We start from the raw sequence: 19,000 nt of genomic DNA, 5'->3' as shown, positions 1-19,000 counted from the left end.
TTCACTTCTCTGTGTGCATCAGTGTACTCTTTTTGTACCTTTACTTCTTTAGTTCTTGTCCTACTGCTATTTACTGCTGCTTTCTTCTGTTTCTGCTCCTGGATTTTGTGCGATATTATGGCTGAAATCCATTCTTTCTGCTGGTGCTTCATGGGGCCTAGTACTTCTTGGTATGTTGATTTTACTGCCTTCTTAACTTTATGCCATCTGTTGTTTGCATTGTCTTCCTCATCTTCAAGAAGCTCTCGTAGCACTTGGTACTTGTTAAGTGTCAGTCTGTATTCTTCTTTAGTTTTTGCATCTTTCAACAGGCTGATGTTATACATTGTTTTCTTCTCTTTTATGCCCATCCAGTTCTTCTTCAGCTTAAGTTTCAGCCTTGCGACAACTAATTGGTGGTCAGATGCCACATGGTCTAATGCGCTGTCCGTTACGGATCACTGCCATCTCACCTCTGTCTGCGTAGGTTCGAGTCTCGGATTCAGCCAATGTGGATATGTGAGAAAGCTTGCCAGTAGCTTCTCGAGGGTCGGTGGTTCTTTCAGGGGTTTTCCCGGGTTCTTCCTCCACCATTAATACTGGCCGCCATGTATAGCCTATCGTGTGCTGAAAAATGGCATTAAACCCTAAAGCAACAGCAACAACAACTTTTCATTATGCCCTTATTATCTTGGACCCTATTGCACATATAATCATGAAAATTAGTATACAGGTACCCTACACTAGCTATCAATTCAATCCAGAATCAAACACAAAATTTGTTCTCTGTGCTACGTTTCACTGTCAGACTCTAGTCCAACATATCTATCAGACCTCACCCATGTGTATACACCAGCAAGATACTTATGCTCCTCTTCTGACAATCGTATACTCATTATTGCCTCTATGAAAACAAAGTCATATGGACAATGTTGAATGAATTGCCCACTGAACTTAGACACAAAGACACAGTGATCACATTCAAGAGGGCTCTCAAAACTCACTTATTTCAACTGCAAGAACAAACTTAAAGACCTAATAATGTTTCCTACCTTAAATATTCTTAGCATGTTTTTTAATGTTTTCTAATTTCATGGTGTTTGTTTTTAAATTGTATGCAATCCATGTGTTAAACCCCCAATATCTTGGATAATTGTTTTCATTTACACTTGTGAAAATTGGTACATGGGTGCACCTTGACAGGAGCAAGTCAACTATTTCAAGTTTAGATTTATATGACTGTATATATTTATGCTTGAGTAGCATTAAACAATTTTTTTTACACATGTTATATCGTGTCATATCCTCAATATCTTAGATCCTATTTTACCAGCACTCATGATAAGTACAGTGAGGATACATGTGAAGGAGAGTAACCAAGCCATATCAATACTATGTGATTTTGGTCTAATTTTCGTGCTTGAGTGAAGTGTTTCAGCTATACTTAGCTTGGATCCTATCTCACTGCACACATTAAACTTGGAACTCGTGAAACAAATGGAATCATCTCAAGTAGGATAACTCAACCATGTGAAACCAAGATCATTGTGACCTAATGTTCACACATGAATGACTTTTGTATTTTCAGTTATCAGTTTGTTACACCTTCATTATTCTGGACCCTATTTTACCAACATTCTGTAAAACTCATATATGGATGCATCTCCAGGAGAGTAACTTAATTTAAAAATAGGTAAATTTGACTTGAATTAGTCATTTATTTTTGTTGGCCGCTCAAGATGTACTTCTGTTAGTTTCTGAGTTGGAGTTTAAATTGTTGCTGGATTTAAACAGGTATGTATGGATTAATATACAAATTAATACAATTATTGTATAAATTTGTTCCTTTCCAAACAAGTTGCATGCATCTAAGGTACAGTTGATAAGCATGCTTATGGGTTGGCATCTCTGCTGCAACAAAAAATGCATCATACTGTTGTGTCAGTGATTTAGTCACTTATAATGCAGATTAGTAATTATTTGGCCAACTAAATAATTTTGGATATTGGCACATATAGATAACAAGATTGAAAAGAAATAAAGTCTACTGCAAAAGTGTAGAGATGATAGGAAAATGCAATCTAACAGTTTAAAGAAACTGTTATGGTAAATCTTTTGCAGAAATTGATACAATATGTAATGTGCATTTTCTAGTTTAGCCACTTTGTTCATAATGTTGATCATGCTTTGTTAATTTTGCAGGAAAGAGACTCTAAAATCAAGGAACTTCAGAGTGAAATTAAGAAATTGGCAACCAAATTAGAGCAAGCCCAGAGTGTGGGTCAAAGCCCCAGTGATCAGAATTCACAAGAGTTAACAATTGAGGAGACAGAGAAGCAGATGCAACAGCTACGACGAGAACTTTTGATTGCAAAAACAGCTCTTAAACAGTTACAGAAAGGCAGTGACCTAGAAGGTGATCAAGAAGTTGTAGAGGACGAGGTTACCGAACAGATGGTGCCACAGGTAGCAAGACAACCAGCTGTTGAAGCCAGACAGAATGTCTCTTGGCTATCAGAAGAAGATGAGAGATCGAGATTGCTAGAGAAATTGGAGCAAATAAAAACTGAGCTGGAACTTTTAAGAAGCACGTCTAGTATGACAGCCAGAGACTTTGTACAGGTAATTTACTATTTATTGTCAGCGATTTGGTTTTGCTATCAGCAGAAGGTGTGGTGTGTGTGAATGTGTCCTGCTTTCATTGACAAAGGTATAAGAGAAGAAAATATCATTTAGATAATGTGAAATGTATATAACAAGATACAGGAAAGTACAAAGAAAAACATTTTGTCATATAAAATTATGAATGAGATAAATAGTGATGTCAAGAAAACTAGAAGCCATTTTTCATAAGGTGAGATTGGATTACAACCAGAAAGTTTAGGTGTATTTTTGGTTAAATATTTGCCAAAATATGCAGCAAACTCATGCACTGACTTGTCCACTTGCAGAAAGTGATGGACTTGAAATCGGAGCTGTCTGCTCAACATCAGCAACACATTCAAGACATTACACAGCGCACGCAGCTTGAGTTGGAACGTCAGTTGGCACAGCTTCATTTCAAGTACGAGGACCAAATTCAGCATCAGAGTCTTACACATCAGAAAGAGATGGAACAGAAACTGAATGAACTTCAACGAAACCTGGAGCGGGAATATAAACAGGAGATTAATAAACTGAAAGTGCGACATCAGGATGAAATTGAAATCCTCCAAGCTAGAATACCAGATGCTGGTAACTTTCTGATTGCTAAAACTTGTGTATCATACCATAATTTCTGAACATCTCATGCCAAATCTTTGAATTGCTCATTGAATAGCTTAGAAGAGTTTTCTCGTAAATTACACATTTGTTTGAGTTATCTACCCAGCTGATCAGCAGTTACCAGATTTCCACATATCAGTATGGCATAAATATGCTAATACATTACCAGTTTAACTACACCATAACATCACTTAAACTCTCTTTGGACAATTTAAAGTCATCCTTTGGAAACCATCTTAATTGGAGAAAAGAAATTGAAGCATTTTTAACTTTGGACATGTGGAAACAGAGACAACATAACAGATTTATTGACTTAGTGTATTTATTATACTTTTAAATAATAAAACTTATTTGTTTTAAACAGTACCTTGCATAGACAAAAGATGCTCATTGTTAAGACTGCAGTCAAAGTATGCTCATTGTTAATACCTTGCATAGTCAAAATGTGTTCATTGTTAAGACTTTGCATAGTCAAAATATATGCTGATTGTTGAGACCTTGCATAGTCAAAATATATGTTCATTGTTAAGACCTTGCAGTCAAAGTATGCTCATTGTTAATACCTTGCATAGTCAAAGTATACTTATTGTTAAGACCTTGCATAGTCAAAATATATGTTCATTGTTAAGTCCTTGCATAGTAAAGATGTGTTCATTGTTAAGACCACACATAGTCAAAAGAAATGTTCATTGTTAAGACCTAGCATAGTCAAAGTGTTCATTGTTAAGGCCACACATAGTCAAAAGATGTGTTCATTGTTAAGACCTTGCAAAGTATGCTCATTGCTAATACCTTGCATACTCAAAATGTGTTCATTGTTAAGACTTTGCATAGTCAAAAGAAATGTTCATTGTTAAGACCTAACATAGTCAAAAGTGTTCATTGTTGAGACCACACATAGTCAAAGATGTGTTCAATGTTAAGACATTACTTTATTAGCATTATTTCAGCTTGTAAGTTCCAATCTGTAATGAAATTTTTGACAGAAATATTTAGTACACTTTATAATCAACATGTGACTTCAAATGGACACATCTATTAAAGCCTGGGCATGTATTTAGAGCAGGGGTTGTTTCCTGCAGCCTGCATTGACACCCAGGATTTGTAAAATAATTAATAATACAATTTGTTTTCTTCACAGCCAGCCAATTTTGATAAAACTTTGATTGTTACATAATTGTTTACTTCCTGTTTCCCACATTTCAACTGACTACCTTTTATAAGATTTGCTTTCTCTGTGCAAAATGGTTTCAGTGAAGCCCTCGGGCCATTGTATTAGTACTCATGCAGCCATAAGGCCATTGTATTAATACTCATGCAGCCGTTGGGCCATTGTATTAGTACTCAGGTGGCCCTTAGGCCATTGTATTAGTACTTAGGTGGGCCATTGTATTAGTACTCATGCGGCCCTCAGGCCATTGTATTAGTACTCATGTGACCCTTGGGCCATTGTATTAGTACTCATGCGGCCCTCAGGCCATTGTATTAGTACTCATGTGGCCCTCGAGCCATTGTATTAGTACACATGTGGCCCTCGTGGTTTGTTGAACTTGAGACCCTTGATTTAGAAGATCAAATAAGAATGTTGCTGAAATATTTAAAATTGAACTGACTGGCTGAATAGTTTATAATGCCTTTTGTTTTTGTGAGTGCATTATGCCACAGGTTTCATAAATTTAAGTTGGATTGCTTGTATATATTAGGGTCTCAAAGTATGCCATTAAATTACTTGCTATATGGTGCCAACCATAAGTTCAGTTTTATAAATGTAAATATAAAGAATTGCACAACAAGACACTTTACTTAGAGAAACCCTTCCAAATAAACGTAAACATGATGTGCTACAAGGTAAAATGTAAAGATGCTCAACTTCTTCAAAATGTTAATAAAATTAAAGATAAAAGTTAAAATATAATATCCTTCAAAAACAGTAAATTTTAAGTTCAGGATTGTTTTATGTAACATTGTGTCATCTATTTAAATCACAACATTAACACAGAAACTTGGGTAATAAAATGTTATAACAGTTGAAGTATTCTTAATGGTTATTTAGACATTTGTTTATATCTACTCAGATTCCTCAGCAATGGATCATGTACAGCAGCTCCAGTCAGAGGTGGCATTGGGGCAGCGCTTGTTCAGACAGAGACAAGATGGTGTTGGGCAAGATAAACAGAAAACTTCCTCTCCCGCTAAAAATTTATTCCCAGATGATGAGAATATTTCAAAAAGATTACAGGTATGTCATTAGCAGATGTGTCAATGGTTATAACACACATACTTACACGTGGTTTTGATTTCACAGCTGGCACACAAGATTTGCTTTGCCTTCCCTCTAAATTCCATGCTGTCCTACAGGTTCTCAGGGATTCTCCACCCAAATGATCAACTAACATTGACACCTGGGCCTTGCAAAGTTATTGATATAGGCTTTTGAAATTTTTGTACAATCAAGGTAACGGGTAATTTAATGACATTGAACGGTGATTATGGTTGTGGTAATGATAATAATGAAAGAGATGACTGTAGATAGCATGCTTATTTGAAGATGTAAAGTCAGAACTTTAGGTACTATCATTTGTATCCTTAAATGCCTAAACAAAAATCCTACACAGGCATATGTTTGTGTGTATGTATATGTGTGTGCATATATATATATATATATATATATATATATATATATAATGACATTGAATGGTGTGTGTGTGTTTCTTTGAATGAAATACATCTCCAGAAATGCTTAGTATTTGACCGTAGTTTTGTTCATTTTGCATGTACCATTCTTATTAAAAATCTGGTTCATAAATAAACATGTTCAAAAATAAATGACTTACAAGAATTATTTGTATCCATTCCATCCAGTTAAGGTGACAGTTCACTGGAAGTCATATTAACAAGATCAGACTTTTGTACTACAGTTGTTGTCCTGCCTCATGTGTACTAATGTAAATCTGTGCCTTTTTTAAATATTTTTATTTATTTATAATATTTTTTAAAGATATATGCTATACAATAATCAATAGAAGCTAGAACAATAAAATATGGATCCACTACTTTCAGTGGCTTTACAATATTTCTCTACAAAGCTTGAAAAATCATGTTTCATTTAAATATCTAGATCCTGCTCAACAGACTACACAATGAGGGTGTTCAAGTCCTGACATTATCAGAATTAGAATACCTGAACCGTAACATGGTTCCCTCTTCCATTCCTGCTGAAATGGACATGGAGACACTAAGGGTTGCATGGGAAAATGAGAGACAAAGCCTTCTTTCGACTATACAGTCTCTTAAGGATCTCCTCGCCCAGACCCATAAGCTTAGGGGCCTGGAAAAGGTATCTGTTTTTCTTTGCTCATTATTTTCAACATGTGTATACAAATATATATAAATTTGATTATCCAGTGTTATTTGGTATCTTGACTCCATAGTCACAAAGTATCTTGAGTTCACATTTGGAAATGTTACAGCTGTACTCAGTTTTGAAGTCTGGTTACAAAATTTAATACGATTTAAGTTTGTTAATATTTGCAGAATTTATTTCGTGTCTAAAGATTTCAGGTATGGTTCATACTTTGACAGATAAGTACTCCAGGTATGATATGATACCTCAAGACTCCAAGTATAGTGTAATCATTAATATCTATAGACTCCAAGTATGGTTCATTTTTTTTTTTTTTTGATATCTAAAGACTATAAGTATGGTTCATACTTTAATTTTTAAAGGCTCTAAGTATTGTTCATGCTTCATTATCTAAAATTGCTTAGTATGGTTCAAACTTTAATTATCTAAACCTAATCAAATAATCTAAAACTGGTTTATATGTTGATATTTTAAAACTTCAAATGTGGTTCATACTTTGATATCTAAAGACTTTGGGTGTGACTCAAACATTACAAATCTTTAGCCTGGATTCATTTATTTGTGCATGCAGCTTTTTATGCCTTGGGAACTTGTCTTTTCCAATAAACATAACAATCCAGTTAAAGAGAAACTGGATAATCAATACATTTGTTATGCCTGCCTTGTTTGGAGCTTGGCATAGGAATTTTTTTTGCATCAGTGTATGTATCAAGTTTGCCTTGTTTGGCTCTAACCCCTTTGGTATCCATATTTGTTTATACATCCATCAATGCTGCTTAAAGGCCCATCTTTTTTTTTAGCATAAGCTCATTGGTTTAGTTTGAAACTAAAAGCTAAATAAAAAAGGCAGGCTTGACAAAAAGAGTTACTTGTACTGTTTATTTTGCTATATATTTATAAAGTGTATACGTGTTCTCTGCATATGATACATACTGTCTCATTTTCCTTTAGAGTTAAAACTTCTTGCAATTTATTTATACAGTTTATTTACCTCCCTTGCAAGAAAATTGTGTCATAAGGTTTATAAATAATGTAAATTTGTTCTTGCAAGGGAAGGTAATTTTGTTTTGTGAGATATATATTTTGTCAGTGACCTGGTCATGTGTTAGTACTACATTAAAGTCTTTAAGCTAGTGTTGACATGTCAGACCAACTGCCTATGCATCCATAACTTCTTAAAGCTCATCAAAAATTATGTCTTCTATCCTTTAAAAAAGTATAGAATCTCAAACTGAAATTATTTATCATTTTCCATTTTTTTCTTCAAATTTTAATTTACATAAAAATAATGACAGCTTATTATTTAATTCCTTCTACTGCTGTTTAGAAAGCAGTAAATATTCTTCTACACTTGAAAACAATTAAAATGCATCTAGAAGCTCCAGCGAGAAAAAAATGATACAAATGGTTCTATCTAGTGTGCATTAAAGTCATGATAAATAGTCACAGAGTCAGTGGTGTTGCACTCTTTTTTTTTCATTCAGAGTTAGCTAATTTTGGTGACCTATATTAGTTTCATAAATCACCAAAATTAAACTTAAATTTGTAAATTATAAATTTAATTTGCAGCCTTGCCTTGTATTTACTACTTTTGTGAGGCCTGAATTGTAGCTTAAAATTATAGTTGTACAGAAAAACTTAAACGGTTAGGTCCAAAACTTCACAGCAGATTTTTGGCATTGTACTTGAAAATGTTAAAGCAAATCATAGATACTGATGCTTGCAAAACAAGAGAGAAACTGACACTGAAGGAAGGCACATGATAAATCATGATGAAAAAACGTATCGATTCTCAGTATTCTGAGGACTATAAAAAAACTGTGACATGATGAAGATAATATGCATTCTTTATTATTTGCATATACATGGAATATAATGAAGATTAAAGTGTTACTTATTATGTATTTTTTTATATATAATTTCTCCTTGTATTAGGCTGCCAGTTTTCAGAAATGGGGCTGGGGAGAGGGGAGAATGGAGGAATAGTAACAAAGATAGAAAATGCAGCAATACTTGAACTCTTTAATTTCAGACTTGCAGATGTAATTAGCTCATATTTGATGATGAAATTTAAAAAGATGCAACTACAAATTAGGATGAAGATATTAAAGTGATAACCTAAAGATAATATATAGTTTTCTTAAATGGTTCTGTTTTTCATGAGGATTATTTAGTAATAGTTTTAGTTCTTTTTCTACTTTCACAATTTGGTTTCATTTGTCATTATAATAAAATATACATTTACATATAACTTATTCTACTTTATAAATAAACATGTTAAAAGTAAAATTTCCTCCAAATATTTATAGGTAATTTCTTTGTATCTATAAAAAAAACTGAATTCATGAAAGTTTTATCTGTGTTTATCTTTTTTTAAAATTCAAATATTACTTTCAGTTCTATAAAACATTTATAGTACCCAGTGTTGCACCTTGAACAATCCCCTAAACTGTCAGTGTCCCTGTATAGTTAGCAAAATAAATACTTCCTAATATTCAGTTTACTTGAGTAAGGTCCATCAAACTTCCAAGCTTAGAACTATTTAAGTATACCTGGTAAATAATATTTGGATGATTCTATTGGCTGAATTTGTGAAAACATTTCCTTCTAATTTTGCTAATTTTTCTTGCTATAGTACTAGATTGTTTTTAATCATTATATAACAGAAACATATAAAATGTCCCTCTTACAGCTAAACCAAGATGCAACAGTGACAATACCACTTTATTGTTATGAAAAAGAGGGGAACAGGTTATTGCATTTCCATCAGTATATCCATCCATCCATTCATCACATGTTCATTTCCATGCTCTAACTTTTATTCCATTTGATAAAACTCTATAACACTTTTGTACAATGTTACTTAAAGGCTCTTACAAAACGCAACAAGAAAAGAGTGAAGACAACAAGCTTTGTAAAATTTAAAAAATAATTTATTTACCTAGAAAAACATGGTAAAAATGAGAAAAAGAACTTAAGGTTCTACAAAACAAATCCCAAAATAATCCAAGAATAATCCAAGAATTAAAAAATAGAAGTCCTAGTATTAAAAAGTCCTAATGAAACAGTTCGAATCCAGATGAAATCCAAAATGGAAGGCGATGACTTATGCTGTGGTCAGTGTTGTACTGATGTGTCAACAGTTCTTTGTTGAATCACAGAAAATAATATTCCAATGTTTGAATTCTTTGTAAATTTCAAGAACTGTCTTTGTCCAAGAATTAATTTAGAGTATTTCCATGGAAAAAATAATCTCTTGGAATTCAAATAATTTGAAGAAAAATTAACATATCAGCTCAAACTGGTCAGAACAAAACACCTTTAAGTGTCAATGGTTTAAAGCCCAACTGACTAAATTCTCAATAGAAAATAGTTACAAACTTATTTAAGACGCAAAACAGATTCCCGTATGAGGATCACATGATCATGTTTCCAGAACAACAGAGAAGTTTTTACATGCCTAACATCATGTACTGTGAGTATGGCCTCAACTAAAACCAATGATTTTTACTCTGAGAAATAGTAAAACAAAATTTAAAAAGTGTTGTTTACTTCAACTCATTGATTTCTGAATCAAGGTCAGGAACTAGGTCATCATTAGATACAAAGTTTCTATTATTAGAGTTTACGAAAAACTGAATTTCTATAAAATGAATTCCTGGAAAATATCAAATCCAGTAAATAAAATTACATTACAATAGCATGTAATGGAATAAAAAAAATTAAACTAACAAACAAACAATTAAATTAAATCAAAATAAATTAAATCAAATATACATAACAATCATTATGATGTTGTGCTTTGTACTTTATTTGGCATCCTTTCGTCAAAGTTAAGGACAAAAGCCGGCATTTTCAGTTTTTATTTCTTCTCTATAAGTGATATGAAACTTGGTACCTTTATGCATCTCTACTAGAAGATGTATTAGGTATCACAATTCAAGGTCAACTCAAGGTTCTGTCTTCGTAGTCAAGGTCAGAGCACTGAGTTTTTGTTTTCTTAACATGCTAGGCTGAGGTTGTACATTCACTGTTTATACTTGTTCCTTTTTGTAGTTAGGCCATTTTTCAAAGATGGTATAAACAAGATTGCTTGATGTTTCCTTTATGCTTATAAATTCTGTCCCATATACCAATCTCTTCTTTCTGTATTTTCTGTTTTGACCGAGTCTGTTCTTCTAACAGGATGAGGACGATTATGATGATTTTTTTCTTGTAAGTAAAATCAACAGGTGGCATGGATATCCTCACTTGAAATTTGAGTTTAATTGTCTTCATGTCTCATATAGTTTGGGTCAGTCTGTGCACTTCACGTCTAATGTAATGCTTCCGTTTTTTTCTAGAATAATAATTTTTTTGATAACGATTTCAACAATGCTTGTGCTATCTTGCCAATAACAATTTAAATGAAAAGGAATTTTGAAAATTCCATTTTCAGTGACTGTTTTTTTGTAAAGCACAGTTGTATTATTGACTTCTTGGTACAGCAGTTGTCATTCAGCCATTATCTGACAAATATTCCAGTGACCTTCTGACCAATCTAATGAATTACGTAGGTGTGAATGCTTTCTTAATCACTTTTATTTTGTTACATAGTGGATAGGTCAAGAGGTCATTGAGGAGTCAAGCTGGTCACTTAGGCAGCTGGTAACATGTGATATATGCAATTTCAGATCTTCATCTCTCAACATTTTTTTAAAAAATTTGATTAAATTTTACTGCATATTTTTTAAGTTCTTTGTAAATTGCCATGTTCATTTTTTTTCTTCAAAATTTCAAAATATGAAATTTAAAGAAATGTATATGCTGGTTAGTGGGTGGCACATTCTTATTTTTCTAAGAGGTCAGGGAATATGTTCTTTATTTTTATAAGGGTACAGCTCATTTGTAAGCCACTCCGTAGAAACATTAGAAACAATATTCACTATGATATGGCATGTGTTTTTTATTTTTATAAGAGTACAGATCATTTGTTAGTCACTCATTAGAAACAAAACAGGACACTTCAGCATGATATGGCATGAGTTCTTTATATTTACAAGGATACATATTTGTAAGCCACTCAGTAGAAACAAAACTGGACACTTCAGTATGATATGGCATGGGTTCCTTATCTTTACAAGGATACGTATCATTTGTAAGCCACTTGTAGAAACAATACTGGACATTTCAGTATAACATAGCATGGGTTGTTTTTTATACAAGGATGCTGATCATTTTCTTCGACACTCAAGAGAAACAATAGAAATACTTCAGTATGGTATAGCATGGGTTCTTTGTCTTTAAAACAATACAGATCATTTGGAAGCTACTCAGTAGAAATAATGTTGGACACTTCAGTATGTATAGCATGGGTTCTTTGTCTTTAAAACAATACAGATCATTTGGAAGCTACTCAGTAGAAATAATGTTGGACACTTCAGTATGGTATAGCATGGGTTCTTTGTCTTTAAGACAATACAGATCATTTGGAAGCTACTCAGTAGAAATAATGTTGGACACTTCAGTATGTATAGCATGGGTTCTTTGTCTTTAAAACAATACAGATCATTTGGAAGCTACTCAGTAGAAATAATGTTGGACACTTCAGTATGTATAGCATGGGTTCTTTGTCTTTAAAACAATACAGATCATTTGGAAGCTACTCAGTAGAAATAATGTTGGACACTTCAGTATGTATAGCATGGGTTCTTTGTCTTTAAAACAATACAGATCATTTGGAAGCTACTCAGTAGAAATAATGTTGGACACTTCAGTATGTATAGCATGGGTTCTTTGTCTTTAAAACAATACAGATCATTTGGAAGCTACTCAGTAGAAATAATGTTGGACACTTCAGTATGTATAGCATGGGTTCTTTGTCTTTAAAACAATACAGATCATTTGGAAGCTACTCAGTAGAAATAATGTTGGACACTTCAGTATGTATAGCATGGGTTCTTTGTCTTTAAAACAATACAGATCATTTGGAAGCTACTCAGTAGAAATAATGTTGGACACTTCAGTATGTATAGCATGGGTTCTTTGCCTTTAAAACAATACAGATCATTTGGAAGCTACTCAGTAGAAATAATGTTGGACACTTCAGTATGGTATAGCATGGGTTCTTTGTCTTTAAAACAATACAGATCATTTGGAAGCTACTCAGTAGAAATAATGTTGGACACTTCAGTATGTATAGCATGGGTTCTTTGTCTTTAAAACAATACAGATCATTTGGAAGCTACTCAGTAGTAATAATATTGGACACTACAGTATGACATGGTATGGGTTCTTTATCTTTACAAGAATATAGATAATTTGTATGATACTCGTTAGAAACAATAGAAATAATATTGGACACTACAGTATGACATGGTATGGGTTCTTTATCTTTACAAGAATATAGATAATTTGTATGATACTCATTAGAAACAATGGAAATAATATTGGACACTACAGTTAGGTATAGAATAGGTTAGGAATTGCAACGATAAAAAGAGATCATTATTTTGAGAATGCATGGTTTAAGTGACAGTTCAGCACTGATCGAAAGTAAAAAAAATGATCTTGAGTGTTTATATATTACATCAGTACATCAGAATCGAAACAGGTTTTATTCCTTGGTGCTAATGGGAATAAAATATTGAAATGCTTGGGGTAGTGCTTACTTTGTTTATTTAGTATGCTATATGGTGAATATTTTTTCTCCAAAGTAACGTAAACTTTTATTTTGCAGTCATACAGTTTAAAAAATATAGTTGATAAACAGCAATTTTATTGGAAGACAAGTTTACTTATTTTCTCTTAGTTTAAGCATTTCTATTCATGTGGCAGAAAAATTTAATAATAATAATAAGATATTATGATAATAGAGTTGACAGAGTAAAATTTCATTTTTCAAATGTTAAAGCAAATTAATATGAATATATGCTTCCATCCATGTAAATTAATAATCCTTAGTAATGACAAACCAGCTTATGTAATGACACAGGTTTTATTTTTTTGAGATTACATTTTGAACCATGATATCATGTATGTTTGAAATTTGTTTTGTTTTAGAGTAGAAATAAGTTAATTACCAATCAGTGGTTCCCTAGTTTATTTATATGATGAAATGTTAGCATTAGTCAGTTACATAGATTGATGATGAAGGGAGTGATGTGAGAATATTATTTCTTAGAAACTTAGATTTGTACTAATTAGCAAGTTTTAATTTAGTTTGGTTTGAGAAATATGTTAAAATATGCAAAACTTATTTCTTATTAGTATTCCAGAACTTAATGGTGTTTGAAAGTGTGTTTTGGTTTGCTTGCTTCACACTCATGTTTGCTGGGTAATCACTAATGATACTATTTTGTGGTTTGCATGTTTTTGTTTTATTTTGGGAATTGGCAGAATTTTAATGCCATTATCATAGATGTTTTTTCATTGATGGAATATTTTTGTTGATAAAATTGAAATATTATGAATCTGCATAAATTTGTATATTTACTAAAATTGGAATATAACTCAACAGCCCAATTTAAACACAGTATTTACTCTATTTCATTTGGGCTATCATACACAATCAGGAAACCTATTTCAACTGCCATTTTAAGATGAGCCAACTTATAATGTAATGATACTGTAATAATGAAAATAAATACTCGTTATTAATCATTTGACTGGACTAAGGTCCATCAATGTTCCAAGCTTAGAACTAATGAAATAGTTCATGAATAATATTTAGATGATGCTTTTGACCGAATTTGTGAAAACATTTTCTTAAAATTATGCCAATTTTTCTTGTAATAGTACTAAATTCATTGATGACATAGAAAGAAATCATGTATTTCTCTTTTGCACTTCTCCAGAGTTTCGAAGGTTCTGACTGGCGAGGAGAATTGTTACGAGCCATTGGCTATGTATTCACAAAGGAACGAGAAGCACTTTTCGCAGAATTGAGATCACATGTTTTATCGCACCCTAGCACTGATGTCACTGAAATTCAGAAACTTGAACAGAAAATTAGAAATCAAGTAAGTGCTATCTTTTCTACATATTTATATGAACTTAGAGAGAAAATTAAGTTTCACAGTCTTTCTGTATAAATCATGGTTTGGTTTGGTTTGGTGTTTTACAACACAGCAGCACAGTTAGGTCATTTAGTGCCAGGCAATTGGAGTAAAGTGCCTTGCCCTAGGACACACCACAGTCGTTGACAAGTCATGCAGTAGAAGTATGGTAATTTTCGATACGAAGAGCATAGGCTTGTAAACCCACCCTGTACTTTTGCAATCTAGATTTGAATGATTACATTATCTTATATTTTATATACATTTTACAGAATACTGAGATTTTCAATTTTTATTGTATCCTATCCTTAATATTTGCATTTGTTTGGAAGGTTGCTGAATTTTTGTGCAGTTCATTTTACAGTTTTCAGTCTTGACTTAAAGATGGAATTATGTAGTAAATATTGTCTGAGGTACGATAAAATCCTTCTGCATTCGCAAACACACACACACACACTTTGGAAAAAAATACTTAAAGATGTCCCCTTTTGTAAAATCTACATTTTAATGTGCAGCTAGAAATGATGTAATTATTACATTAATATGTCGCTGATATGATATCACTTCTTACCTTTATATCTTAGTGCAATAAACTTGGGGAGAGGTTGCATTCAAGATGGCATGTTAGTAACTTTTGTTGACAAGTAAAAAATATTGAGCAATTTTATTAATGACAAGAACAAAACTGTGAAAGAAAGTAATGAAAATATTGAAGCCAACAAAAGGTACACAATACCTTAGCAAATTACTAGAGATCTATGGTCTGCCGTAAATTGGCTTCCGGCTTTTTGAGTTGGACTTCAGATAAGAGCTTCATAATTGTATCGTGTATCCATCACAATCTTTTTTTTCTCAGCTTATCTGATTAGAGAAATCTAAGATGTTAAAAGTGTACAAATTTGGTGAACTTTTAAATACTCTGCTATTATTTTATAGACAGTTGATGACTGGGCATTGTTTCCATTGCTCTCATACGTAGATATCCATATATGGTGATATATATTTAACTAAGCGCTTGTATAGCTTTAAAATGTACCGTATATACTTGCTTATAAGACAAGTCCAATTACAAACTGTATGAACCCAGATCTGCCATTGCATAATGCACCAGCAGATCTGGGTCTATACATTTTGTTAGGGGTAATCAGTAGAACGAACAACATAGACCCTGATCTACAGGCACATTATGTTATGGCAGATCAGGATCTGTTAGTTGCACTTTGGCACAACATGTAAGCAAATATAGATAGCATATTAGTTTATATATTTGTTATGGTTTTTCATTACTTGTACCTTCAACTATGTATAAATATCCATTGTTCAAAGCATTAAATTTGTCAACGTGTTTCAAGCAAGATCTCTGATTGATATTTGGGCCTTGTGTGCAGGTTTTCATAATAGTAACATCAATTATGCAACAAAGAATATGGACTTCTATAACAACTATTGAACTGACTCATCTGGAAAAAGCAAACACTTAGTACGAGTAAAAGACCAAGACCTTCTTCACCCCATGGACAAGCGATTAAAGGCTGTATCTGGTTTACTACAGTGAAACCAAAAATGGTACTAACAGCTGCCTCGCTTGGCGCTCAGCATTACAAGGTTAGTGTTAGGACTGGTTGGCCTGGTGTTAGGATAATGTGACTGGGTGGGACATCATGCTACATGTCTGCACATGATGCCCCAGTGTGAGGCATCACTATAAACTGCCACACTGAAGACATCGTAGTGATATGACTGAAAAATTGTTAAAGCTACGTTTAAATATCCAAGTCACACACACACACACAGAGTGAAAACAGGGTGAAAAGATCTTGTTACGACATATGGTATAGTGGGTAGGTGGGTGTTACAATAAGTAAACAATATGAGCCTTTTTACTTTGTGCATTTATGAGTGCTAATCTTTTAAAGCTGAAATGGTTAGTCATAATAAAGATATTGATGACTTTGGCACTACAAAGGTTTGTGAAAAATGCACAAGTCTGGCTTCTAGTTTTTGGTATATATATATCTTTACCTTATAAATCAAATCAAATCATTAACAAGATTAAACTTTTTTCCAATTTTCTTTTGTGCACAACGGTTTCAGAACAATCTGCCCCTTACTTTCAGACTTTTCTCATTTTTTTGGGGTTGCAAAGGATTAACTCAATTTCTGTACTGTACCATATATACATGCTTTTAAGTTAAACTGCAAACAACAAAGATTCTGATTTGCCCTAGCATAATGCACCTGCAGATCAGGGTCTGTGATATTTGTTCTACTTATTATTCCTAACAAACTGAAAAGACCCATATTTGCCAGCACATTATGCAACAGCAAATATGGGTCTGTGCAGTTTGCAGTTGGCCTCATCTTATAAGCAAGTATATACAGTATATATCTAGTTTATCTTACATTTGTTCACTGCAGTGTTGTAATACATATTTTGTTTATCAATGGTGGTTACTGGTCATCAGGGATGGTCCTGGCTTTTAAAAAGCTGTCGCCAAAAAAATCGCCAACCTCAATATTTTGTCGCCAATTTTCAAAAAGTGTCGCCAGAACAAGTAGTGTACATTTTTCCAAGTGCTAATTTAGTCTATTAATGTAACAGGCAATGAAAATTACAAAAGATGGGTTACTTAATTCTTTAATTACAACAAGCATTAACAAAATGTTACAAAGTGTTACATGAAGATCCGTCGCAATTTTAGGGCTGCCCGCTTGTTGAATGCAGTTTCAAAGTCTAATTTTTCACATCTGTACGTGCTGATTCTCATGAAATTCTCGAGAGACGAGATGCAGAGTTTATTTCTGATGTCAGTTTTTATGAGGTTCATCTTACTGAATCCACGTTCACAGTCCACAGCACTGACAGGTGACACCAGTAGTCTATCAGCAGCCCCCCCCCCCCCCATGGCTAGCTTCACAAAGCTTGTAGTGAATTGCTTCCTAAATCCCAAGAATGATCACTGAATGCTGTATAAATTTTCTCGACAAACAAAATACGATCTCCATTCCCACGAATGAAACTTACACGAGTCAACACCTGGCAATATTGGACCATATATATAAGCATAAATTCACACCCAATTTAGAGATTCTTTCACTCTTGTATTTTGAGAAATTAATAATTATTATTAATTATGCAAAACTGGTTGGTTTTTTTTGTGCTATTTCTTGTTTCGGAGTTTAAGTCTCAGCAGCCGTAACATGGATTGATAGCAAAAGGAAAAGATCAATGAGTAAAATGCTGCACTGGCGACAGACATAATTGTGATTGAGATTTTTCCATTTGCTTTGTATTTATACACAGTAGTCGGTACTTCAAAGGTTATCGGTTTTCTATGAAGGTTCAGCAAAACTTTTGTACTGGTATATGCAAAAAAAAAACAAAAAAAAAAAACAACAGAAGATTTAGCCATTCAATTAATTGTATCTGTTCTATTCACGTCTTCAGAAGTCGGTCAGTTGTAGGTATAGTGCGGTAGCATGATTGACTGTATCGCAGCATACAGTACTCAGCCCAGATGTCAGCATAAGCAGATTATGATGTAACAATGCACTGTAAAGATGGGGTTGTCAATACGAACAAAGGATTGTTTGTGTAACAGATTGATTCCAATGCATTGCTTAGTCAAGCTTGTGGCTTCCTTTCGTTCTCCCTTTTAATTTATCCAGTCCAAATCTATGATTGTATGTACAAATTAAATAACCAAAAAGTCTGTCGCCAAAAAAATCGCCAGATGGGATATTTTTGTCGCCAATAAGGAAAAAAAATCGCAATTTGCGACATTGGCGAAGCCCAGGACGATCCCTGGGTCATGTTTAACATGGGGTCACTCACACAAGTGCATTTTTATAATAATATATTGAAATAGCCTAAACATTTAAAACTTGCATTGATAATTATATTAATTATATTGCAGTTATTTTTGTGCCACTTTCCAATTGCATTATGGCCCTTCTTCAGATGTGAGTCTCAGATAGTTGAAACCATAATCATTTGCTCTGACAAAACAGAAACTATAATCATTTGCTCTGACAAAGTTGAAACCATAATCATTTGCTCTGACAAAACAGAAACAATAATCATTTGCTCTGACAAAACAGAAACAATAATCATTTGCTCTGACAGCTGTCGATTTTCAATGCACAGGAATCACATCAAGTAGCAGCACTTGACCAGATATTTTCTGCAGACAGACAGTCCTTACTTGCAGAGGTCCGTGACCTTCGTGCTCATGCCACTATCATGCGTATGCAACACCAAGAAGAGAGAGACCGGCTTAAAGATCAGTTTGACAACTTGGAGGATCAGAGTACCAAAAAGGAGAGACAACTGAAGCGTCAAGGTAGTTACCAAGGA

The 19,000-nt window shown here is 33.3% G+C and overlaps 1 protein-coding gene across 10 annotated transcripts in view; it reads left to right on the top strand.

Moving 5' to 3' along the window:
• The window catches only part of LOC149775988 (uncharacterized), a 336,196-nt gene that overhangs the window by 259,898 nt on the left and 57,298 nt on the right, over window positions 1-19,000 (top strand). For 9 of the 10 annotated variants that reach the window (XM_089941197.1, XM_089941195.1, XM_089941196.1 and 6 more), the window contains 7 exons: window positions 2,182-2,601; window positions 2,931-3,213; window positions 5,319-5,482; window positions 6,362-6,580; window positions 10,793-10,822; window positions 14,443-14,607; window positions 18,791-18,986. In XM_089941197.1, coding sequence (XP_089797323.1) covers window positions 2,182-2,601; window positions 2,931-3,213; window positions 5,319-5,482; window positions 6,362-6,580; window positions 10,793-10,822; window positions 14,443-14,607; window positions 18,791-18,986 — 1,477 coding nt within the window. The remainder of the gene's footprint in view (window positions 1-2,181; window positions 2,602-2,930; window positions 3,214-5,318; window positions 5,483-6,361; window positions 6,581-10,792; window positions 10,823-14,442; window positions 14,608-18,790; window positions 18,987-19,000) is intronic. The other variant, XM_089941194.1, reaches the window with a different exon arrangement.

The sequence above is a fragment of the Sinohyriopsis cumingii genome, chromosome 18 (assembly GCF_028554795.1).
Source record: "Sinohyriopsis cumingii isolate HCF-2022 chromosome 18, ASM2855479v2, whole genome shotgun sequence".
Lineage (NCBI taxonomy): Eukaryota > Metazoa > Mollusca > Bivalvia > Unionida > Unionidae > Sinohyriopsis > Sinohyriopsis cumingii.
The sequence above is the reverse complement of the archived record's forward strand: the minus strand, read 5'-3'. Positions and strand labels throughout refer to the sequence as shown.